This window comes from Myotis daubentonii, chromosome 11 (genome assembly GCF_963259705.1).
Source record: "Myotis daubentonii chromosome 11, mMyoDau2.1, whole genome shotgun sequence".
Lineage (NCBI taxonomy): Eukaryota > Metazoa > Chordata > Mammalia > Chiroptera > Vespertilionidae > Myotis > Myotis daubentonii.
This window is the reverse complement of record NC_081850.1, coordinates 73,697,526-73,723,992: the sequence shown is the minus strand read 5'-3', so window position 1 is coordinate 73,723,992 and position 26,467 is coordinate 73,697,526. Positions and strand designations below refer to the sequence as shown.

At 39.8% G+C, this 26,467-nt stretch overlaps 1 protein-coding gene across 12 annotated transcripts in view; it reads left to right on the top strand.

The window, feature by feature from the left end:
• The window catches only part of DENND1A (DENN domain containing 1A), a 471,719-nt gene that overhangs the window by 99,132 nt on the left and 346,120 nt on the right, over positions 1-26,467 (top strand). For 10 of the 12 annotated variants that reach the window (XM_059657972.1, XM_059657968.1, XM_059657973.1 and 7 more), the window contains one exon: positions 24,887-24,930. The exons of 1 other annotated variant lie outside the window; for it this stretch is intronic. In XM_059657972.1, coding sequence (XP_059513955.1) covers positions 24,887-24,930 — 44 coding nt within the window. Of the gene's footprint in view, positions 1-23,835; positions 23,919-24,886; positions 24,931-26,467 lie in introns of those variants that run through there. One more of the 12 variants, XM_059657970.1, reaches the window with a different exon arrangement.

Sequence of the window (26,467 nt, the reverse complement as noted above, 5' to 3'; positions counted from 1 at the left end):
GAGATTGTATAGTAATTTAAAATTTAGGATGGAGAGAAAGTCTTAGTAGGTGATTGTTAAGTACTATTCTATCATAGTTCTCAAACTTCAATGTGTAGCAGTCATCTGGAGATCTTATTAAAGCACAGTTTGCTGGACCACATGCCCAAAATTTGATTAAGTAGGTCTGGTGTAGGCCTGGGAACTTGTATTTTTAACAAGTTTCTGGGTGAGGATGATTCTGATGACTCAGGGACCGCACTTTGAAGACTTATGTTCTACAATATGATTTCTAATGGATGTATTGTAGTTCATCACATAAATTCATCATAATTTATTTATTCAGTCCTTTATAAAACAGGCTGCCCACTTTTGCTATTATAGACAATATTTAATGACCATCATTATGTACATTTATTACAATTTTTTAAAATATATTTTTAGAAGTTGAATGACCTACTCAAAGGGTTGGTACAGTCTTAAGGCCTTTAGTATATAATTCCTAATCATATTCCAGAAGACTGTATCCATTATATTCCAAGTAAAAAAATATGAAAGATTTAAATGAACATTGGAGGAAGTTGCCAAAGGGGACTCCCCAAACAATTTAACATTAAAATAAGTTATTTTGTTAAGGTTATTATTTTGTGAGATATATCATTTGGATATAAAAATTCTAATGTATTAAGAAGTTGACCAACTTTTATCATTACACCTTTCACATAGATGATTAACATTTTTAAGTGTATGTCTTCAGATAAAAGGATCTATTTTTCCTCTAACCTCCCAACATGTGGACAAGCATGCTATTTATAATCCTCTATGGTGAAATCTCTGTAATTGTACATGTCTTGTAGTAATTTGGTATAAAGAAGAATTATCTTATTTGGTATAAAGAAGAGTGTTATTACCTAGGGAAGGTAATAATCTCTGATCTTGAAGGCCAATGTTTGGGTCTAAATCTTGTTCCTGCCACTTACTTTGAATCCTCATTAATAATATAAGCTCTAAATCTCAACTATGTTATCTCTGAAATGATGCAAGTAACAACTGGAGGTGTTCATAGAGAGACTGGGTATTTCTGGAAGAGGATAGTAATCTCTCTGTGGAATCCATGTAGTTCTGCCAGCGGTGACTTACTCCTTCTAGACTTGAGGGAGCATCACAAGTGAAAGAGCAGTGAGCCATCTATAGCTTTTTCCATCCGGTGGCCATGTTTTTGCCCCCAAGAGTGGGTAGGAATAGAGTTTGCAGGGGACTGAGGAGTACTGCTATCTGTGTTTAGAAAACCTCTATTTTCTTCTCTCATGCAGTAGTCTTTTAATAACTTTTTTTCTCTGGATTGTTTTGAGGATTTGGATTCTAAAGTATGTGAAAGAAAGTTCTTTGAAGACTGCACAGTGTTTTGTGAACTCAAGGTAACATGACGTTTTGGCTCTATTCAAGAGACTATTGAAATTAATCACTTAGTGGCCCTCAAGGGTAGTGTTACAGGGCTAGGTAATCCTATATAATAAAGAGGTAATATGCAAACTAACCCTCACACCCTCACAAGATGGCTGCCTATGACCAGGCTGGTAGGGGGTCAGTGAGGGACGACCAAACGACTGAACAGCAGGCTGTGTGGGGTGACCACGCTGGCAGGGGGGCCGTGAGGGGCAACCAGGCTGCCGGGGGGAGCAGTTGGGGGTGACCAGGCTGGCGGGGGGGGGGGGCAGTTAGGAGCGACCAGGCCGACAGAGGGGGCAGTTGGGGGCAACCAGGCCAGCAAAGGGGGGTAGTTGGGGGTGACCAGACTGGCAGGGGTTGCAGTAAGGGGTGATCAGGCTGGCGGGGGGGGGGGCAGTTAGGAGCGACCAGGTCAGCAGGGAGGGGGAAGTTGGGGGCGTCCTGGCTGGTAGCAGGGGACAGTTAGGGGCAACCAGGCCGGCAGGGGGGCAATTAGGGGCAATCAGGCTGGCACGCAGAGGCAGTGAGGGTGGGGGGAGGCAGTTAAGGGCAACCAGGCAGGCAGGCAAGCGATTAGGAGCTAGAGGTCCAGGATTGTGAGAGGGATGTCCAACTGCCGATCTTGGGCCTAAACCGGCAGTTGGATATCCCCTGATGGGTCCCGGATTGGAGAGGATGCAGGCTGGGCTGAGGAGGACCCCTCCCCACCCCCCCCACCCCCCCGCACTAATTTCGTACACTGGGCCTCTAGTTATTTATATTCCTCCAAATTATTTTTTAATATTTGTTACAGATTTTTATTACAGACTAGAGGCCCGGTGGACAAAAATTTGTGCACTCGGGGGGGAGGGGGGGTCCCTCAGCCTGGCCTGTGCCCTCTCGCAGTCTGGGACCCCTCGGGAGATAACGACCTGCTGGCTTAGGCCTGCTCCCGGGTGGCAGAGGGCAGGCCCAATCCCTAGGTGCAGCCCCTGGTCGGGCTCAGAGCAGGGCCGATTGGGGAGTTGGGGCACTGCCCCGTCATGCACAGAGCAGGGCAGATTGGGAGGTTGTGATGCCACCCTCAGTCACGCTCAGGGTAGGGCCAATTGGGGGGTTGGGGCACCGCCCCCGTCACACTCAAGGCAGGGTCTATGGGGAGGTTGCGGCGCCACCCCCTGTCACGCACAGAGCAGGGCCAATCAGGGGGTTGGGGCGCTGCCCCCATCACACACAGAGCAGGGCCCATCAGGGGGTTGGGGCACCGCCCTCTATCACCCACAGAGCAGGGCCGATCAGGGGGTTGGGGCGCCGCCACTCTCCCACTCAGGGCAGGGCCGATGGGGAGGTTATGGCTCTACCCCATCACACACAGAGCAGGGCCCATGGTGGGGGGGTTCGGGAGCTCCCCCCTATCAGGCACAGAGCAGGGCTGCTCAGGGGGTTGGGGCCCCGGCCCCATCACACACAGAGCCGCAGGGCGATCAGGGGGTTTGGGCGCTGCCCCCTGTCACGCTGATCCTGGTGCCGGGAGGCATATTACCCTTTTACTATATAGGGTAGAGGCCTGGTGCATGGGTGGGGCTGGCTGGTTTGCCCTGAAGGGTGTCCTGGATCAGGGTGGGGGTCCCCACTGGGGTGCCTGGACAGTCTGGGTGAGGGGCTGAGGGCTGTTTTCAGGCTGGGAGTGACTGAAGTTCCCAACTGCTCCTTTTTTTCTTTTTCTTTTTTTATTCTGGGCCAGCTTTACCTTGAGGCTTGGCTCCAGCTCTTAGGCCTCCGTGGCTGAAAGTAGGTTTCTGGCCTTTGCTTACAATGTTGCGAATCTGCTGGCTGAAGTCCGGCGGTATTTGTTACAATGTTTCTTAAACTGCCCGCTCAGAGGCCTGCAGCCGCAGGCGGGGAACGTTGGTTTCCTCCAACGATCCTCCGTCACTGAGGCAAGCAAGCCTCATGTTAGTTTCAAGCTGCCTGGCTGCCGGCCGCCATCTTGGCTGACAGTTAATTTGCATATCTCGCTGATTAGCCAATGAAAAGGGTAGCGGTCGTATGCCAATTACCATGTTTCTCTTTTATTATTGTAGATATTTGTCACAGTTTTTTGACACTAAACACTCTCAATTTAAGAAAAGGTTGTATTAAATAAGTTTGTAAAATACTTATTTGTCTTTATAAATCTCCTTAAAAATAGCTTAATCCATAGCATTTAACTTCTTTGGCTAGCCCAGGAAGCCATTTTCAACCTTTGTTTATTTGTTTATTTTGTGGGGAGAGCTTGTTTTGTACTCTACAAACGAGGTTAAGTTTGGGGAATTCATTTAACCTCTAAGATTCAGTTTCTTCATGTATAAATTAAGAATTATAGTGCCCATCTGATAGGATTGTTGTGAAGTTTAAAAAAAGAAAATGTTTTAAGTCACTTTGGAGCCCATTGCCAAATAGGTCCTCAATTATTGTGGCCTTTTCTCTTTATCCTCTGCACATATTTCTGTAAGTTTTCCTATTCTTTTTGAGTTATTACAGTAGTTTTGTGTTTTTGTACAGATTGCTAGATTGTCCTGAGAGACTAAATTATAGATATATGTAGCCTCCTCATTTTGTTAGATATTCTATAATAAAGGAGAATAAGGTAGTTTGGAAAATTGGATAGGTCATAGCAATGTGTACCTTTAGGAATTCTCTTAGAAAGCATGTGTTTACTAAATTAAAACAATTTTCCCCTTTTTGTTTGGGGAGTGGGGGTGAAGGGATAGTTATTAGAAGTTCTTCCTGATCTGCAGCATAATGATTGTTTGCAGTAACTGACTTTCTGAATTCGATTTGTTTAGTGTGTTGCAGTTGTTTGTAGTCATGTGAATTTAGTGAAGCAGTTATATGATCAAATATGTATTCGGGAGGTGTCAGGCTTTACACATTTGCTGATTATCTAGTTAGGAATATTGCTTATGCTGGTCAATGGTTCCTGCTGATTTAAAAACAGAAGGTGCATCTGTAGATAGTGCTTAGATTGTATAAAATTGGTTGCAATAGCATCTGACACTGCAGGAGAGCAAATTATATCTTGAATGAATAATTTTAAAGAATATAGCTGTTTGTGATATCTTTGTTGTGAAGGTATTGTTTTATTTCATCATCTTAGTTTCAATAAGATTTAATTGTCTACCTAAACACATCAGTTCTTTTCTAGTGGGATTGGTCTTTATAGGTTGAATTGTTTTTAGTTTTATATTTTTAATAAAGGAGATTGGCAGCATTAGGAATTACTTTAAGGAATTTTAATTTACTTTTATGCCAGGTACAGTTGGGATCATTGCTAAACTCACAAAAACATCATTCAATTAATAATATCTAACTGATCAGTTTTAAAAATAGTTTATTAGTATTAATATTGTAATATTGCATCTTTAGTTCTTGTTTAAGTATTTTTCTAGGGAGCATCACTTGAACACAAGAAACTAGTGTGCATTGTTCTATTAATAAAGAAGTGATTGTTCTCTGACTTGATTGTTTCAATTGTGTGAATCGGAGAGCAATGTTTTTTTTAGCATGACACTTTGGGAACTGCTACTTGGTTAGGATACTTTTGTTCCAAGGTCTCTTTGAGTCAGTTCCTGTTAAAAGTGAAATGTGACAATCTGTATAACAATGAGAATATTTGAACAATACAATACTTGTATTATTATTGTATGGCTTTGAGGAAAACTTCATACTGTGTCTAATTGAATTTATTATGCTTGATGAATTTTTTAAACTGAAGAGTACCTTTTTTGTTTACTTGACCATCGAGTTTACGTTTCTAAGTATATGTAAAAGATACAATAAAGTATGTAAATATGCTGAAAATATACAAACTGAAAGATAATAATACAGTAGTTACAGTATAGCACTTCAAAGAAATACTGCTAAAAATTACATTTTCAGTAAGTTAGGTTTTAATAGATGGCAGCAGAAGGAAGGAATAAAAAAACATCAAATTAACATTTGCTTTCATTAACAGTTCCTGTGAATTTTTATAAAAGAATTGATCACAGTGAATTTTTATGGTAAATTATCAATGTCTATATTACATATTTCCTTAAGAATGCCTTATAGTGTCATGTTCAGAAACATATTATTAACTTAAAATAGTGTTCTTTCCCTTTTTCAAGAGAACAAAGAATTTAGCTGCTTGATACTAGTTACATTATGTAAATTATTATGGTAAATGTAACATTATGTAAAAAATCTCCAAAGTAGTTATATGAAAATTTATATCAGTGAAATAATTTTTGTTAGTTTATGCAAGAATATTACTATGAATGAAGTTTAGTGATGATTGCAGCAGCCTCAAGTAAGAATTTATTTTCTCTTAACATTGTAACTATTGAGACACATTTTTACCTAAGTGATCCTTTCTAAATCTAAGCTTTGGGAAGGAGAGGAAAGCTGTGAGATTGTGAATATTGAGGGCTTGGTAAAAGTTTGGATTGTGTCCCTGTGGAACTCTCTTAAAACTTGGTATTTCATGAGTATAAAAGAACGCTGGTAGAAATGTCTGACCACTCTGCTTTTGCCTAATATTTTCACTTGCTACACAGTCCAGTACCTGTTTGGATTCGTTGTGCTTTTGTTGGATAAAGGTGCATAAAGACTTTTTCTTTGGGTCTGAGGAAAATTGACCCAATATATTCTGGTATGTTCTGTCCTACCAAATATCTAGTTATGCCATGCCATATTTAATGGATATTAGGAAACATTAAAACCTTTCCCCAAACATGTTTTAGAAGAGGGTGGCTTTGCCTGCTGCTCTTAAGAATTAGGAGTAAAATGGCTGTGAACCAGAAATAGTTGGCTATCCATTTGAAAAGTTTTCTTGATTTTCAGTGATGTACTCTTTTCATATGATTATTAACCATTTTGATATCTTCTATTGTGACACTTGGCCTGTTTAAAGACATTTTTTTTTTACCTGTTTTTCTGTTTATTTCTTTCAAATATGTATTCTGAATCCTAAACCTCACAAACTTTTTCCTTCACTCTGATAATTTTCTTTTTCATAGTTTCGAGATTTGTTCATTGTGTTTGAAGTAGATTGGCTACCTAGGTAACTCCAAACTGTAGGGGAGCAGGTACAATTCTCTTACCTCATTTGATTAGGTAATGAGTGTCCTTAATTCCCCTGTTCATCCTTCCTCTCAAAACTGCCCTAATTCCTGGGCAATTTCAGAAGAGATTTATCATATCTTACCAGAGAGAGACCACAAATCATGTCTCTTAATGCCCTCTTAGTGCCTAACACACTGGTAGTAATGGGTGTGTAAAGTAATCTTGCAATGAATAACCCACTGTTCACTGGACCCTTTTTTCACTTTGAAAGAGGGTAGTTTGACAGCCTCATACTGTTGGACCTTCTTGGAAAGGGCCAATGGTGAACATCTGAGGGCCAGGACAGGTTAGGAGCCTAGCATGAGTTAGTAAGCTTACTATCTGGCCTAACCAGGATAACAGTACAAATGGAAAAGATCAGGCATCTCACTAGGAAAGGAAGGGGAGCAAGAAATAGAGCAGGGCTGACGGGAAGAGTTGGGCTTTTAAGTACTGCTTAAAAATACAGCTTAGGTAAGGACTCCAATTCTATGTAAGTAGTGGGTCACAGTCAGGGAAGAACTGAATAGTTGGTTACTTCAGAATAGTTGTTTTTATAGGCCTTCTGCATATGGGTAGCATCCACAATCTGTGTTTGCTGCACTCTGTGAATTCACCTGTCTATATCCCATCCGGAGATCATAGCTGGGAGTAACCAACATTGACAAAGTCCTATTCCTATTCTCAGGGCTGAGTTGCTCATTTATTCAAAGATATCTATGTGAGGGACTGTGAGTAAGTCTGAGAGAAGCAATAAGAAGTTCTTTCCTAAGGACCATTTGCCTTTGCTGCTACACCTTGATCTTAGGGCTCCCTGCGCACTTTGCTTTAGGCGCCTTGAGGTTTGGATTCCCTCTCTTTGTTTCTCTCTCTGTCCTCCCCCTATCCCCTTTTCTTTTTAGACTTGTTTACCAGCCTCTTAACTACTCCTCACCAACTCTGTCATCCCAGAACATCCCACATTTCCTGTGTGCCCTGCTTCTGCAGCCCCGGTTCCTGGGTCTGCTCAGCATGGATGCAGTGTCTAAAGGTTGGGTAAACCTTGACAAATTCCACCCAGGAGAACATTGCCTTGTAACATGAAAGCATACCTGTGATGTTGTTTATAAGACTATAGAGGAAATGCAAATTGAAGAGGAGAGATCGCATAGAATTACCCCAACCCAAGAATCCTGTTTTCTTCTACAAGGTTTTATCTGAAATGGAGTCTGGGCCTTCACAGAATGCAGATATTATAGTAATGGCAAGAGGGAGGAAGCCCCTCCAGACGATGAAGTGAAACTACTGAAGCAAAGTCATGGAGCCAGGCAGAGAGAATGAAAGGAGTCTTTAAAATTCTCATTACTATGTCAAGTGTGTAGGTCTAGCTTAGGACAGTTATTGAGTTAATTGCTCCGTAATGGGAAATATTTATTTCAGTGTTCAGACTCCCTAAATCCTTAATTTAAAAGGCATAAATAGAATGGTATTTAAGTAGCCTCTGCTGCTTAAATTTAGAATTTTACTTCATTAACTGGACTTTAGAATTGTCTTCTATCTTTTCTGAGAGTCTTGTTAACTCTGTAGGGTGGTGGGCTGCAGTGAGAACCAGAAGGAAGTTCTTTCCTCAGGACCATTTTTCTTTAAAAGGTAATTAAAGACATGGATGTTTTATCAAAGCAATGAGTTGTCTAAGGTTTTTAGATCACAGAGTGAGATAATTTGAGAGTCAAGAAAACTAATTTTGTCAACACTTTCAGATTATATTTGAGAGAATTCAGGTTCAAAGATTTACAGTGGGGCCTTGAAGTACGAGTGTCCCGACTAATGAGTTTTTTAAGATACCAGCTGTCTCTCAGCCGATTTTTTGCATTGAGTTGACAGAGTAATTTGAGTTAACGAGCTCCTTAACGAGCTCGGTCTCGGAATGAATTAAACTCGTAAGTCAAGGCCCCACTGTATTTACAATCACATAGTGGTAGAATCTAGGCCTGCCCACTCCCAGTCTAGCACTTTAATGTTCATGCCAAATCTTTTCCATGTTACAATGGCTATTGCGGTTATCTAAAAACTTACTTAGAAATGATTATGTGCTATGAGTCAAATATTATTGTAGATCAGGGGTGAGGAATGCCCGGCCCGTGAAATAACTTGGCCTGGCCCTGCCAAGGCATTAGAGGTGAGTTAATTAAATGTTTGACCAAATATATAGCAGGCTAATTTTTAAGTTGATAATTTTGTATGGCCTGCTTATAAATATCCAAATGGTCCTGTTCTAGATGTAGGGGGTACAAAGATAAATAAAAGTGGTTTCACATTGAAGAAATTAAGGTTAGGTAGAGAATGTCAGCAAGTAAATGGATTATAGTCCAGTGTGATAAGTCCAGGATAGAGGTATGCACAGATAGGAATCATTCAAGGTCCAGTTGAAGATAAGAGAAACCACTCTATCAGAAAAAGGATTGCATACAGAGATTTCTGTCTTAGAGAGCATTGGAAAGACTGGAGGGATAGGCTGAGGCTGACTCTCCAGAAATGACTTTCAGAGTAGCACTGAAGAAGAGCACACCTAGAGGATAACTCTGCCATGTCAGGAAGCTGGGGGAGTCTGCAAACTGCCACTCCAAGTGCCAGCCCCAAGGTAGTCCCATCTTTGCTATCTGGGCTCAGGAAGTCTTCATTAAGCTTGTTGCCTCCAGAACCATCATGGCATTCCTTCTAGTTGTGCATCAGGGAAATACAGTGGGTCCTTGACTTACAAGTTTAATTCGTTCCGTGACGGAGCTCGTAACTCAAATTACTCGTATGTCAAATCATAAAGTGAACGAGTGAGACACGTGATGCTGGGCTGATGTTGTGGCGTTCACTGTGACGTTCGCTGCGCCAACTAGCAGTGGGGTATCTGAAGCTGGCTCGTAACCCGAATTTTAGCTTGCAACTCAAAGCAAAAAATCGTCCGAGAGATGTCTCGTATCTCGAAAAACTCGTTAGTCGGGACACTTGTAAGTCAAGGCCCCACTGTAGGTTCCTCGTGTTACCTCCTGGCTTCTTTCTTGCCTGGGCTCTGATTTCAAGTCTCATCAGGTGGATCTGATCAGCAGAATCTAAATCACACCTAATATCATAGTTGTAGGTGCCTTTGGGAAAGTTTTAGCTTTCCAGCCTTTGTAATACTAGAAGGCCCACAGAAGGAGATTGTAATGGTGTCATAATAATAACTTAATAGTAGTAGAAACAATAGTGACAGAAGCATAGTATAATAGTGACACACACACACACACACACACACATATTTATATAATTATACACACACATATAAAATTTAATCCTATCTAATAAAAGAGAAACATGGTAATTAGCATACGTCTGCTACCCTTCCCATTGGCTAATCAGGGAGATATGCAAATTAACTGCCAGCCAAGATGGCGGCCGGCAGCTAGGCAGCTTGAAGCTAACATGAGGCATGCTTGCTTCAGTGACGGAGGACTCCAACGTTCCCCGCCTGCCTTGCTGGCCTCTGAGCTTGCAGTTTGAAACATTGTTACAAATATAGAAGCTAAACAAAACCCCAGAAACCTGCTTTCAGCCCGCCGGAATCTCAGAGCTGGAGTTGATACAGTGTTTCGATTATAGAACACAAACAAATCAGATACCTGCTTTCAGCAGCAGAGGCCTCAGAGCTGGAGCCAGAGCTAAAGCTGGCCCAGAATAAAAAAGAAAAAAGAAAAAAAGGAGCAGTTGGGAGCTTCAGTCACCTGCCAGCCTGAAAACAGCCCTCAGCCCCTCACCCAGACTGGCCAGGCACCCCAGTGGGGATCCCCACCCTGAAGGGTGTGTGACCAGCTGCAAACAGCCATCATCCCCTCACCCAGGCTGTCCAGGCACCCCAGTGGGGACCTCCACCCTGAAGGGGGTGTGACCAGCTGCAAACAGCCATCATCCCCTCACCCAGGCTGGCCAGGCACCCCAGTGGGGACCCCCACCCTGATCCAGGACACCCTTCAGGGCAAACCAGCCGGCCCCCACCTGTGCACCAGGCCTCTATCCTATATAGTAAAAGGTTAATATGCCTCCCAGCACCGGGATCAGCGGAGCCACAAGGCCTCCTGGCACCAGGATCAGCGGGACAGGGGGCAGCGCCCAAACCCCCTGATCGCCCTGTGGCTCTGTGTGTGACAGGGGGCGGGGCCACAACCTCCCTATCCGCCCTGCTCTGTTCATGACAGGGTGCGGTGCTCCAAACCCCTGATTGGCCCTGCTCTGTGTGTGACGGGGTAGAGCCATAACCTCCCCATCGGCCCTGCCCTGAGTGTGACAGTGGCAGCGCCCCAACCCCCTGATTGGCCCTGCTCTGTGGGTGATAGAGGGCGGTGCCCCAACCCCCTGATCCGCCCTGCTCTGTGCGTGACAGGGGGCAGCGCCCCAACCCCCTGATTGGCCCTGCTCTGTGCGTGACACAGTACGGAACCCCAACCCCCCTGATGGGCCCTGCTCTGTGCGTGACAGGGGGCAGCGGCCCAACCCCCTGATTGGCCCTGCTCTGTGCGTGACACAGTACGGAGCCCCAACCCCCCTGATGGGCCCTGCTCTGTGCGTGACAGGGGGGAGCTCCCCAACCCCCTGATCGACCCTGCTCTGTGCGTGACAGGGTAAGGAGCCCCAACCCCCCTCATGGGCCCTGCTCTGTGCATGACAGGGGGCAGCGCCCCAACCCCCTGATTGGCCCTGCTCTGTGCATGACGGGGTGGCGCCGCAACCTCCCCATCGACCCTGCCTTGAGTGTGACAGGGGGCGGTGCCCCAACCCCCCCAATCGGCCCTACCCTGAGCGTGACTGAGGGTGGCATTGCAACCTCCAGATCCGCCCTGCTCTGTGCATGACAGGGGGCGGCGCCCCAACTGGTGGTGAAGAGGAGAGCTTAGAGAATTTTCACTGAGAAGTAGTACACCTGAGCTATTTTGAGTTACTTCTTCATAACACAATGATTAGCATTTCCCATTTTAATGGTGGCGTATCAGGTCACTTGAGTTTATTGATGCTTCCCTTTCAATTTTTGAATTGATGCTTGAAACAAACATAAGAACAATTACTTATATTTCCTAGTGACAGATTCTGAGAAGTGCAATTACTAAGTTAAAGAGTGTGGTCATTTTTAGTGCTTTGGAATCATATTGCCAAATTATTTTCTCCTCAATCCCCTCTTCCAGTATTTATGTGTGAGGCCCTGTTCCAGGTTCCAGACATATAGCAGTGAGCAAGATAGGCAAAAAGCCCTGCCATCATAAAGCATACATTACTAGTAGGAAAAACAGATAATACAAAAGTATGTATTATGTTGAATGGTAAAATGTGCTAAGGAGAAAAAAATAACACAGGAAAAGAGAATAAGGAATGGTGGGATAGGGAAATTATAATTTTAAATAAGATGATTGGGGAAGACCACACTAGGAAAGTAACTTTTGAAAGACTTAGAATAGAGTGGTCGTGGTGGAGATGGAGAGAAAGGGTCAGAATTTGAATATATTTTGAAGATTTAGTTGACAGGGATGGCAGACAGATTGGATCTGAAATGTGAGAGAAAGAGCAGGAGTTCAGTTTTGGACATGTTAAATTTGAGATGTCTGTTAGAAATCCAAATGGAGATGATGAGTAGATGGTTAGATGAATTAGTCTAGAGTTGGGAGAGGCCTGAGCTGGAGAAATAAGTTTAAAGGTGATAGTGCATATTTATATTTGAAGTGACAAGACTGAAGAGACCAGCAAAGGAGGACATGGAGAAAGAAAAGTGACGAAGTCCAAGGACGGAACTCTGGAGGCCTTCAGGAGGAAGGGGTCAGTCAGCAAGGAGCCCACGGAGAGGCCCAGGAGGCAGGGAAGTGGGACGCCAAGGGAGTCACATGAAGAAGGAGGTTTGAGGAGGAGGAAGCAGTCAAGGTGTCAAGCGTACTTATAGGTCAAGTCAGGCGAGGACTGAGGATTGATAATTGATGTCAGCAGTGAGAAGGTCATTGATGCGTCATTGGTGCATGCATAGTTTCAGAAAAGTGGTGGGCAAAACTTGTTTGGCACAGGTTCAAGAGAGAGTAGGAGTAGGGGAATTGGTGACAGTGAGTATAGACACTTTTGAAGAATATAGCTTTAAAGAGAATGAAAGTTATGGGGTGGTAGTTGTGGGGGATGGGCTTGACCTTTTAAAAAGTTTTAAAAATACCTGTATGTTTGCATGCTGATGGGAAAAGATCCAGGAGAGAGGTAAATTAATGGGAGAACTGGTGGAACAATGCCTGGTTGGTGAGGGGGTGGGGCTCTAGTTCACAGGTTGAGGAGGGTTCTTTGCAAGGGGCACAAGCACTTCTTCATAGTAACAGGACGAAAGCAGAGCCTATGAGGTCAGAAATAATAAGTGCATAGAAATTGTGGTGGAGGCTTGTGGGAATTCTCTTCTGATTGCTTGGTTTTCTCAGTGAAGGGGCATATAAGGTAATTAATGGCAATTGAGAATGGAGAAGGTTTGAGGGGAGAGGAGAAAGTATGAAATAGTCACTGAGGAGAGTGAGAGTGAATGAATTAAGGAAAATGTAGCATTAAAGCTTACTTACAGTGAATAATCCAAATTTAAAGCTAGATTAGTCAGCATAGCTGTGGGTTTTTCTCTAGTTCAGGCAGGTAGAGGGTTGAGGGTGGATAGTTGGATTTAACAAGGATTGCAATTTTGCCAAGTGTGGGTGACAAATTAAGAGAGTCACAAAGAGACTAAGGGAGTATCTGAGATTGGGTAGAAGACAAGGTCCTTGGTGGGGAGGAGGCTAAGGAATCAAGAATTCAGGGGTTTGGTAGGATCATCTATGTGAATAGTAAAATTGGTAGGGGTGGTGGAATAGTCAGAGAGCGAGTGGCAATGCACCAGGATCCCCACGATTCAAGGAAGAGGAGTAACCTTGGGATCAGTGGATGACAACAGAGCAGAGGCAGGAGAGGAGTGAAGTCTGGTGATATGAGGTTAAAAATATGGGTTTTGGAAAATGAGAGAGAATGGTCTGGAAGTGGCAACAAGAAACAGGCCACTTACCCCACCTCCAGGCCTGTAGGAAGAGTGGGGAGGAAACACACACTACTTGAGAGGGCTCCAGAGGAAGCCAGCATTTGCTAGCAATAAGTATGTAAGAATGTGCAGCAAACTTAAAGAGAAGAGGTTGAGACTAGACAGTTCTAGTTAATAATAAAAATATTTTGAAACATGTTTAAAGGTCTTTAAAAAATCAAACATAGAATTACCATGTGATCCAGCAATTCTACTTGTGGATATATACCCAAAAGAAGTGAAAGCAGAGATTTGAACAAATATTTGTACATTCATGTTCATAGCAACATTATTAACAATAGCCAGGAGGTAGAAGAAACTCAAGTGTCCATAGACAGATGAATGGATAGACAAAATGTGGTATATGCACACAATGGAATATCATTTAGCCTTAAAGGATGGAAATTCTGACATATCCTACAACATGGATGAGCCTTGAAGACATTATGCTAAGTGAAATAAGTTATTTACAAAAGGACAGAGATTGTGTGATTCCATTTATTGAGGTACCTAGAGTAGTGAAATTCATAGAGACAGAAAATAGAGTGGTGGTTGCCAGGGGCAGGGGTGGAGGGAACAATGGGGAGTTACTCAGTGGGTTCAGAGTTTTAGTTAGGGAACATGAAACAGCTCTGGAGATGGATGGTAGTTATTTTTGAACAATAATGTGAATGTACTTAATGCCACTGAATTGTATACTTAAAAATGGTTAAAATGGCAAATTTCATGTTACGTATATTTTTAAAACAACCTCCCCCCCCACACACATGCACGCGCGAGGGCACACGCGCGCGCGCGCGCACACACACACACAAGTGGTCTAAGGATTTTAGGATATGGGCACTGTTAAGGACTAGGCAGCCATGGCTTGTTTCCAGGGGAAGAGAGGCAGAATTTTGGTAGGAAAGTCTTCTGGTTGACAGGCATAGCATGTTTCCCTTGCTGGGGTGTCAGCTGTATCAGTATTGCTTGCACTAATTTGACCTTAGCATTGGGGTTCTCAGTGTGGATTAGAGGTACTTGGAAACACGTTTTCTTAAGTAGGAAAACATTTTCTCTGTGTTCTCATTTGTTTTGTTTAGCAAGTGATTATTTTCATAGATGATACAAGGATAACTTTTACCCTTCAAAATTATTCTGTTTTTAATATGAATTCATCTTTTAAATATTGTATTTACTAGTTGTATTGAGTGCTAGTTACTTTGGAGTCATTTTGTTTATATCCTGAACTTGGCAATAAATAGAGAAATTGGAAAGCTCTCATTTATAATCTGCTAAGGCCTGTTTCATGACAACATGTTTTAGTTATTTGTCCAGTTGTGCTCTTATTGTTGAGTCACAATAATGATGAGAAGACAGATCAACAGGAGGATGCAAATAAATAAAGCCAAAAAGGGAAGCCAGTGTTGGATTCTTGGGAGTCTGATGGATCCAGGCTGAATCCCAGCTCTGTTACTTAACTCTGAATTTGTTCTTAATGAGCCTCACTTTTATTATTTATAAAATAGGGGTACATCTACTTACCTGCAGAGTTGTTGTTATGATTAAATAAGATAATAAAATAAACCGCCTTTGGCAACAACTAGTATACCTAGGCATTCAGTAGGTGGTAGGTAGCTGGTAGTAGTGTAATTATTACTGCAAAAATATTTAATGGGATTCTGTTTCTGAAACCCATAATGCAAACTTAAAAAGCAAAGGAATTAGCAGAAAGGTCCTTCAATTTATACAAAGATTCACCTCAGGGTTTCTGTAAATCTGGGAGAGTCCCTAGTGCATTTGATGTTTACAGATCATTAGCAAACAGATGCCAGGAGGCAAAATAAACTGTAGCTTAAGGATTTTCGAACCACTGACGATGAAGAGAAAATCAGTTTCTGATAAAGTTATAACATTTCTAAGTAATGGCAGATGATGGGAAAATTTTAATTGGGTTTATAAAAGTTTACTTCAGAAACACATGTATTTCCAACTTAAGGCACATCTATACATCTGTAGCCATCTAATTTATACTGCTTGCTTATTTCTCCATTGGGGTTAATAATATAACAACAACTAACATTTATTGTGTGCTTACTATATGCCAGTGTGTCTTTAGGAAGCCTGCAGCATTCAAAGGCTTGTTTTCTATTGGATGTTTTAAAATTGGCCTTTTATCCATTTGGAGAGACTAGGTATTTAATGAGTTTATTTTATTCTTTTTTTCTATTATGCTAAAATATTTGTTGGGTACTTATTAGTAGACAAGATAATTTGTAGGAGACAAAGCTAAGTAGAACATGGATCCTGACCTCACAGAATACTTACTCACTGACCCCTACACTGTTCAGAAAGGGTGTGTGGTAGGTAGCATGAGATGAACCCCGGCCTAGTCCTGGACTCGACACCTGGCCCTGCCAAGCTCTTCCCTGAGGCCTTTTCCATCCTGGCCAGGATTAGGCTCCATGCCCCTCTACCATTCCCCAGCATAGCACTTATCAAGCCTGTGGTAATTGCTTGTTTAATTCTCTGTACTCTCCATTAGGGCTAGTCTGTAAACTTTTTGCGAGCAAAGACTATGTCCTATTCATTAATTGGGTGAGTCACATCAGAGTATTTGTGCCATGAATAAATACTAACTTTTTAACTTTAGGCAAGTGATAACCTATTGCTTTCTTAATTGATAAAATTGATTATGATAGTCCCAATATCATAGCTTTGTCATGATTATAAAATTAGAAATTTTATACAAAATACCTATCTTAGTGTCTGGCACATAGTGGGCACTCAATCTATATTTTTTGTTTTTGTTTTTGAGTATATAATTAAATTATCTCTTTTCACCTAATTGACAGATGTGGTATATCTATTTATGAAGACTATATGCAGTGATGTCATGTTTGTGGGACATAAAGGGCACAGCTGTCATTTAGGTTAGATCTGAAGTACTTATTCATATGGGAGTAAAAATATGACACTTAATAGTACTCATACAAAAAGAGGGGGTAAGATGAATTCTAACTCATAAATTAAATGGAAGCCTGAGATTATAACTATTAGGAAAAAAGTCAATATTCATCTGTCAATTTGATAGATTTTAGGAATTAGTTCCAAAGTCAAACTAATTTTAAAAACCCTAAATATTTAAGTAACCATAAATGTTAATCCCAACTGTAATCAGATTTAATTTTCCGGATGAGAAGATGGGAATATGCTGCAAACCAGTAAAGTTGAAAACTAGGATATTCAGTAGGAAAAAGGTAAGAATATATGAACATATTCTTTTGACATTTATTTCCCTTCCAGCACACCCTCTCTTTTTTATTTTACAGCTTCCTTTGGAATTTGACTAATGCTTGAATTTTGGGTTTATGTGGCGTAAGTTTGGTTAAGGATCAGATTTAGTATATTCCTTTTGTAGATGAAATTAGTTATCATTAAGTAGTGGCATTTGCTGGTCAAAATATCATCATTCTCTGGAAAGAAAGATGAAGCTCCCTAGATTTTACTGCATAATGTCAATGGACTCATTATTTGTAGAACAGCTGATGCATTTAGGACTTGTTGATTCACTTAATTGGTAACTGTACTACATTCATAACTCCAACAACTGAAAACAATAGGTCAGTGTCTGCTGTTTATGCATAAATAGTCACATTGGAGCAGGATATGTCTGAAAGGCAGAATATGCTAGTTTGAGGAGAAATCTGGCACATGAATGGTTCCATTGCTTGCCATACTGAGGTGGGTTGTGCTCTCCTTCCCTGAATAATGCTGTTTGGGATTTTATTATAGGTGTAGATGGTGACCTGTTCTTGTTTTATCAGGCTGGCCTCCGTGAAGCAGTTTTTGAATGTATTTTCAATGCCAGTATTGAGGGAAAAGACTAGAATAGAAAGAAGCATGAATTAAAATTGGTGATGACTCTAAGTTTTTATGTCAGGTAGTCTTCATGTTTTAGAGAAAAAAGTTAATACCTGAATAGATTTTTTTTTTAAAACTAAGAAATGCCATTTGTACATGAAAACCAAATGTTTACTTAAAGTACTTTGAAATGATTTTTAAATTAGTGAATTATATTCCTTTTTAATTTCAGGATAAAAATCTGTATTTTAGAATCAGTAATTTTTAATTTTAAAACATTTTAAAGGAAAGACAACAGAAACCATTTTATTTGATTGTCGAGGAAAAGGAAAACATTGATTTTTTTTTTACTATAGAACATTTCTTTCAAAAGTATATTATTTTTAATAAGTAAATTTTAAGTATCATAAATGGAATAATTTACTAGAATAATTGTATTTAGTTACAATGCTGACCCAGTGACTCAGCTATTTTATATGTAAAGTAAAGCTGGCTGATTTTTTTATAGCTAAAATAGGTTTAATAGGTAATGTCCTTAAAGCTCTTTATTAGTTCAGAGCGGTCCAGTTTGCAGTCATACTATCAAGAAACTTTAATTCTACATTGTACAAAAATATTTAACTTTTTTTCTTGATGATTAAAAGAAATTTATTTCTGATTGTGTTTTGGGGAAGATTGAGCTTATCCTCAAAATGTACAACTTCTCAAACTATTTTCTGAGAGTCTACATTTTTTAGTGTATAAAAGTTGAAAATGTCATTAGGGAAAGAGCAGTGTAATGGACTATTACTGGTTTAAGCATATTCCTATCTTCTCATCCAGAAAATTAAATCTGATTACAGTTTGGATTAACATTTATGGTTGTTGGGGAGAGAAAGATAGTATCTTAAACTCCATGAAATTGAGCGAGATTATATCGTTTATAGCTAATTTTGAAGACTCACTTTTAAAGGGCAGATTTTTTATAATTGTTAGCTTTAAATACATTCAATAGTTTGTCTCTTATTGACTGAAATATACTAGAGATAATGACTAGATAAATTTAGTAGGCATTAAACGCAATATTTTCTGTCTTGATTCCTAACATGGTAAAAGTGAAAGCAGTGTAGATTCCTGGGTTAACGGCCATATTTGCAGTTTCTCTTAAATTTTCCTAAAAAAGCTCCGATTATAGAAGATTGTAACATTTGGTTAGTATGCAGTTGTTATGCCTTTCATAGAAAATGAAGACAGTGTATTTTTTAATAATCAGGTTAAAGTGTTATGCCTTGACCCTTTAAGTGGAGTCCACTGGTGTGACAGAGAAAAAGAGAAAATAATTTGGTGAGGGTGTGTGTGTACACATACTAGTTACTGATGCACAAATGAGCCCTCATACATAACCACAGTACTTTTATGAATTATTTGCATTTCTGTTGTAAACGATCTGTCTACCACGTTTTCTAGGAACTTTGAGCCTAAGGCAGAACTCAAGGTTTTGGAGCCTGTGTAAAATAATTTATAGCACCTTTCTAGTAAGTCTTGCCCAAACTCTTATTCTATTAATTAAACATCCTGTGGCAATCTGGTATATCTTAAAGATTTAAAAGTATATTACAGTAGAAAACTACAAAACATGGACTATTGAGATTGAAGAATATTAGCCTTTCTCCTCCTCCTCCCCCTCCTCCTCCCCCTCCTCCTCCTCCTCCTCCTCCTTCTTTTCTTCTTCTTCTTCTTCAAAGCAAGACATTTTTGAGATCAAACTTTTTTTTTGCTGTGACGACATAGCCTTCTAAGCATGCTCATGTTCTGTGCCTGAATGAGATTGTGCTGTTGGGAGTCTGTACTGTGAAATGTCTTTTAAATATGGAGATGTGTCTTGTGGCCTCCAGAGGAAGTGGTGCACTTGTTCTGTGTGGGGACAGCCTCTTGCGTGGCCGTGGTGCTGGGACAAGGGTAGTGGCCCATTACATTGGGATAATGTGAAGCTTTATTAGGCTTATGTGGCTAAGAGAAATCTGCCATCTATCCTACCATACATCTGTGCATCAGTAACTAGATATTTTAAATATGATTTTTGTTGTTGAAAAGTATTTCCCTAGGAAATTATTTTTAATTTTATAATAAGGTATTATTTAAATTAGGAGAAAGTTGCTGAGAGAAGGATAAGGGGGGAAGAGGGTGCTATGTACTACTATGTTCTTAATTTTCTGTCAGGGACAAATCTTAGAGAAAAAGCTTGACATATGCCAGTAACTCTATTCTTTTTTTTTTTTCCATTTTTTAATCTTTATTTATTTATTTGTTTTTAATTAAATCTTTATTGTTCAGATTATTACATTTGTTCCTCTTTTTTCCCCCCCCATAACTCCCCTCCTCCCAGTTCCCGCCCCACCCTCCGCCCTCACTCCCCACCCACTGTCCTCATCCATAGGTGCACGATTATTGTCCAGTCTCTTCCCACATCTCCCACACCCCTTTCCCCCCACAAGAATAGTCAGTCCATTCCCTTTCTATGTCCCTGATTCTATTATAATCAACAGTTCATTCTGTTCATCAGATTATTTATTCACTTGATTCTTAGATTCACTTGTTGATAGTTGCATATTTGTTGTTCATAATTTGTATCTTTACCTTTTTCTTCCTCTTCCTCTTCTTAAAGGATACCTTTCAGCATTTCATATAATACTGGTTTGGTGGTGATGAACTCCTTTAGCTTTTCCTTATCTGTGAAGCTCTTTATCTGACCTTCAATTCTGAATGATAGCTTTGCTGGATAAAGTAATCTTGGTTGTAGGTTCTTGGTATTCATCACTTTGAATATTTCTTGCCACTCCCTTCTGGCCTGCAAAGTTTCTGTTGAGAAATCAGCTGACAGTCGTATGGGTACTCCCTTGTAGGTAACTGAGTTTCTTTCTCTTGCTGCTTTTAAGATTCTCTCTTTATCTTTTGCTCTTGGCATTTTAATTATGATGTGTCTTGGTGTGGTTCTCTTTGGATTCCTTTTGTTTGGGGTTCTCCACGCTTCTTGGACCTGTAAGTCCATTTCTTTCACCAGGTGGGGGAAGTTTTCTGTCATTATTTCTTCAAATAGGTTTTCAATATCTTGCTCTCTCTCATCTTCTGGCACCCCTATAATTCTGATGTTGGTACGCTTTAAGTTGTCCCAGAGGCTCCTTACACTATCCTCGCATTTTTGGATTCTTTTTTCATTTTGCTTTTCCGGTTGGATGTTTTTTGCTTCCTCGCATTTCAAATCATTGACTTGATTCTTGCGCTCCTCTGGTCTGCTGTCAGGCGTCTGTATAATATTCGTTATTTCAGTCCGTGTATGCTTAATTTCTAGTTGGTTCCCCAATATAAGATCGAGGGTCTTATTAGTTTTCGTGTAGATCTCATTAAGTTTATCGGCAGCTTCTAAACAGTTCTTGAGAGACCTTAAAAGTGTGGTTCTGAACTCTATATCTTCCATTGACAATTTTGTCCTGTTTCTTTGTCTCCGCATTTTGTTATGCTTCCTTGGTGCACCCCCTAGTGGTCTTTGTTCGAAGTCTTATAGATAAATCTTGATTGTTGTAGCTAATTCCAGGGAGGGTTTGACCTCCAGGCCAAGTGGCTATGAGAATCAGCTGTGTCAGCAGTGAGAGAACTTCTGTCCTCTAGGGAGGTGCTAATCTAGCCTTTGCCTGAGGCTATCCGGCAAATGCCTGTGTGCAGGGCTTGGGCGGGGCGGGTCGCACAGGATCAACAGGGTGGGCCGGAGAGAGCAGTTATGGCGGCTCTCAGTCCTGTCCCCAGGGGCTCTGCCTCTCTGAGTCCCGGCACCCGCTGCAAAGCTCGGAGAGAAAGCTGCACTCACTCTGACCGAAGCCAGACAGTCCCGTTTCTCCCATTTGAGTCTGGGTCCCTAAAGACTCGCCCGGATCTGGAACTCAGAGTCTGGGACTCCCTCCCGATTGAAAACAACAACCGCGCCCTCCGCCGCCAGCCCGCTCGGCGCACTCCGCACCTCAGAATTTGACTTCAGCACTGCGCCTCCTCTGAGTGTCCGTATGCGTTTCTCTTTCCTCCTAGTTGTAGGACTTCCACTCAGCCAGCGCCCCTGTGGTTCTGGGTGATGTCCCTTCTGTTTTTTGGTTTCACTTTTGAAGTAGTTGTTCAAAGCAGCAAACTCTGGCGTTAACCTCCAGTAACTCTATTCTTACTGCCAATTGCCTAAGCAAATTATGTGACTTTTTTTAAAGTTAGCTGTTTGGTGACACTGTGTTTGGAGGTGAGGGTATGAATGTGAGAAGATGTTTTGGAGCATTAGCAATTATAGCATTGGATGGTGGATAAAGAAATAGATACATAAATATTAGACCGATGCACAGTTTTCCAGTGTATGTTATTTTCCATATAAAGATATAGAACATTTCATAAAATGCTCCCAGACCGTTTAAAACTCAGAAATGCAGCTGATGCAATGAAATACATAGAGTACTTGTAAAAACATACAGACACGCAAGTGGATTGCTGCCAGACAGAAAATTTAAAGGCGGTTTGCTTAACTGCGGGGTGCTAGGTTTTGTACATGTGCCATGCTGAAACTGTTAGTAAGGCGGGTGTTGTGTTGCTTGAGAAAAGCAGATTGTATTTGGACCTTTTTAACTCAGATGTTTCCAATGTCGATATTTTGGTGACATTGTGGCATAATGATCAACTCACTGTGAAAAAGGATTTCAACCTACTGTATAAAATAGGCATTTTAAAGAAATTCAAACAAATTATTTTTAGTTTTTGTGTTAATTTTTACAAAATGGCTTTCATACTTTTATTAACTATGAGACTGGCTCTCCGAGCTAATTGAATGAAACTTTATAGGTTGGACTTTGGTTTTAAAAAACATTGCCTTTTTTTTAAAAAAAATATTGTTTTAGAAGAGTGTTAAGGACCCATGAAATTTGCTGTTGTAACCTTAGGGCCTTAAAGAAAGGAAGTAAAAGTTTTATGCTTGGATCATAGTAAATAAAATTCATGTATTATCTTGGAACATGATTCTGTTAAAATCTAGGAATCTCACTCTAGGGTTAATCTTAGGACATTTGAAGGACTTAAGTTGGTGGTGTTTATTACATTGCCCACCATTGAGGCAGTGTTTAGGATGATATGGTTTGAGTGACTCATCTTAAAATAGGTCAGTTTTTCTTTTTATCCGTGTTTCCTCCTCTTTTTCAATTCTATGTTGTATATATGAATTAAATAAATTTCAAAGTGACAAGTTAATCATTAATGTAGTTTCTTATTAATATAGTTGGTTAAAGAGATTTAAAAACCTTTCTCTAATCTATAGGAAGATATTTTTAAATTAAAGAATATACCACAAATTTTGGTTTCTGATGTTCATCCCCTCACCAAATGGTGTAAAAAAAAATAAAAAATAATAAAGTTTTTGGTTTTATTCCATCTTTATTTTCATTGGTATTTCTGGTTCCCAAGGAGCACAACTACTACAAGAAAGGGGACATGATATTAAAGATTTATATATGAGTCATTTTTGTCTGAAGTTTTCTGCTTGAAGAGTAAGTGTTAACCACCTGACAACTGGAAGAAAATGAATATGCCTTAGATTATTTTGTGGCTTTCCCAACCTCTGTTTTACAGTGTATCTCAGTGTCTTAGAAGTACATTTTCTTTTAAAATCTTTCTTTTTAAATATTTTTTTGGTCTTGGGAACAAATTTTAAATCCTAAAAAACCACTTGTTCCACCGCACCCCCATCAAGTCATTTTTGTATGTTTTAGGAATTATAGCCATTGACCTCTTTTGAGCCTCCCCTCCACTTTCACCCCATCCCACCCCAAACACACTTTTAGAGGTCTGTTGGGCATTTGGCTGTCCCTTTATTATCTTGCTGGCTAATTCTTCCCAGTAGACCTACCTATTGCCGTTACTGCCCTCTGACCTCCTGTCTTAAGAGGACCAAGTTCTTGTGTGATTTTAGCCCTTCAGGCCAGAGAGAAGCAGACAGTGTATTCATTGCCCTACCAGGGCAGCCCTGCACAGTACTGCAGTAGGAATTACACCAGAATTCTGTTAGTCATACTGTAGAAGCGCCAGTTCTCCCTTCTAGTATTTGAAGATGAAGGTCAAAAAAGACATTGATCCTTAGTTTTTAAGTCAACCAGAAGATACTTCAGGAGCTGAAATGGTCTACAGATCCTTTAAGTTTTTTGCACCACCCATTTTGGGACACTCTGCTCTTGATGTGATCTTTTGAATATTCTTTCTTTTGTTATTAGTCTTAGGTTTTGAAAAGTAATGTCCATTGACTTTAATGACAAAACAGGTATTTCTAGGATTTAAATATAATATGTGAATAGACCCGTAGTTTTCTCTCTTTTTGATTCTTCCCTGCAGAACAATTACCTGCGTTTTGGTTGTGATTTGAAGGGTTTTAACTTTTACATGGATTCATTTTCACAGAGAAGTAAATTGGTGTTATAAAACATAGATATGAAAAGTGAGTAGTATGTATTGTCATGATTGTGAGAAAGGACCCTCAACTATTGTGCTTTTCCAAAAGCCTTTTGCATTGATACATAGTTTCTCAAATAGATATTATTCTGATACTCCCCTTAATGTGTCTCTGAAGAACCAAATCTTTCTTTTATTGGAAAAGATTGAATGATTTTCTAATCAATAGCAAATGGAGTGCTAATAGCTTTTAATTAGTACACTTCTATATTGACTTAAAGACAGTGGCATTGGATTATCTTTCAACTATGATTGAAGAATCCAGTGACCCCTTTAGTAACTCCATTTAAGCTGAATGTCATGAAAGGTGTTTTCATTTATGTATTTTCTAGTTTCTGAGCAAGTTTAAATTTGTTTACACTGGTAAGCTAAAAGTGTATTGTTTTGTTTTGTTTGTTTTGAAGAATTTACCTAGTTTTATCTGTATTTCAAGAGCTTGACTGTAAGTATTTTGAGGGGAATATATTTTATTTTTAAAAGCAAGGAATTTTGCATTTGTTCATTGAAAGAATTCTCTCACCCTCACTGCCCTAACTTCCCCTCCCCCACCCCAATCTGAAACTGGTGTTAAAGGTGGTTTATCAAGCCTACATCTGTAACTATGAAAAGGAGGCTTCTGATTAGAGAAGAAAAGTCAAGCAGTTTAAGACTCATTTTCTCTGGAAAAAATATACTGAGGGCAATTTGCAGCTGGCGAGGTTTTTGCATTAGGTAATAGTTTCAAGTTAACAGTAGCATCAGGTCTTTAAAATTTTTCTTTTTTATATTTCTGGAGGAGGGTAATGGGAGTGCCTCGCCGAGCCCTTCCTTGTGCTCATCAACATAGCAGCCTCAGCTGCCCCCCTTGGATCCCCTGCCAGGGCTGCTATCATCTTCTGATCAAATATTAATGTGTGATCCTCTGCTTGCTCACTAATCCAAAGCCAATTAATATTATCTGTCAATTATTTACAGATCCTGAGGTGCAGAGGCAATTCCCAGAGGACTACAGTGACCAGGTTCGGAATGCGTAATTAATTTTTTACATGACAAAATTTATTTCAGAGTTGTTCAACATATTATTACTGTTCTTTTTTACTGAAAGAGATAAATGAATTTTTAGAAGGGAAGAGAAACAGTAATTAGGAACCCAAGACAAAAAGTAAAACATTCAAGTAGGATGGAAAATATTGGTGCTTGTTTGGGGTGTTACCTTCAGGGGAAAAATGCACAGAAAGTAAGGAAGAAAAATCTATCATGAATTTTACTTTTTACTTTAAGCTATGCTACAGTCTGCAGTTCATTAGGAAATAGTTTGGATTTTTTGTTTTTTGTTTTTGTTGTTATTTAAGTGTCAAGAACCAGTGTAACAAAAAGGGGGAGGAGGGAACTTTATAACATATTCTGGGATTTGAAATAGATTATGGAACTATTTGTTGTGGTAGTACTCAAAGGAGAAGATTACACATTCAGGAAGGGTCTTGAGGGTGGTGAGAATAATTGTAATGATGGTAGGGAAAGTTAAGATTGGCCATTTGGTCCTGCCATCTTGAATTTCTTGTGTTTTGCAAGCATAAAATGTAGTGGAAGGAACTATTTAAATCACAAAATATTGTTGAAATTCTGATGCTGCTCTAATCTTGATAATTAGATCCAGGTTATGCATTCTGGATTCCAGCTTCACTCTTAAGAAACATTAGAGAAAACGAAAAAGAAACATTGGAGATGTTTTGTAAGTTTTGGGGGCACCTTACATTTTTAGTTCAAATTTGCAATTTAGTATGCTTTTTAAAGTAGTTTTTTTAAAAAAGCATCTTTGACTATGCTGAACAAAAAAAGTATAAAACCTTTCACATGTGGAATATTGTATGCAATATAACATATATCTGAAGTATACTTACTTAATTTTGTTTGTTAAAAAAGTCATTGAATGGGATAAATACAATGGAATAGAAATACCCAGTATAGTAGTAGTAACACTTTTGCAGTGTGGCCATACAACAGAAGGCAAAGTATCTGATACATCTTTGTGAATACAGGGGACATATTGTGACCAGCAATATAGCTGGATAATCAGTATAATGAGATGCTTTGTAATGAGATTTTATTGTACAAGAACTGAAGAGAACTGGTGTGGTTTGCTTTGTGATCCCAAGGCTTTTAAATGAAATTTTAAAAAATATATTAACCTTCTCACTCTACCTCTGACTTCATCTTCCAACTGGACAGTTAAATTTTTATCTTGCCTTAAATTGCAGTGCAATTGAGCCCATTGGATTTAAATTACACAATCCAAAGATTATAGGACCTTTTTTATTAATGATTTTCCTTCACTAAACAATATCCAAAAAGTGGAAAATCTTAAATATTATTTTGAATAGACTTGAGACCATAGTTCTTAAGAAAATCATTATTTTAAAATCTTGTGTCTAGGTAAATAAATAACCTTTGTGGTTCCATGATCTGAATTACTCAGTGAGAGAAACTTTTGTAGGTGAAACTTAAAATAATATGGTTAATATCTGGATCTATTCCTTTAAACATAGTTTCTTACTT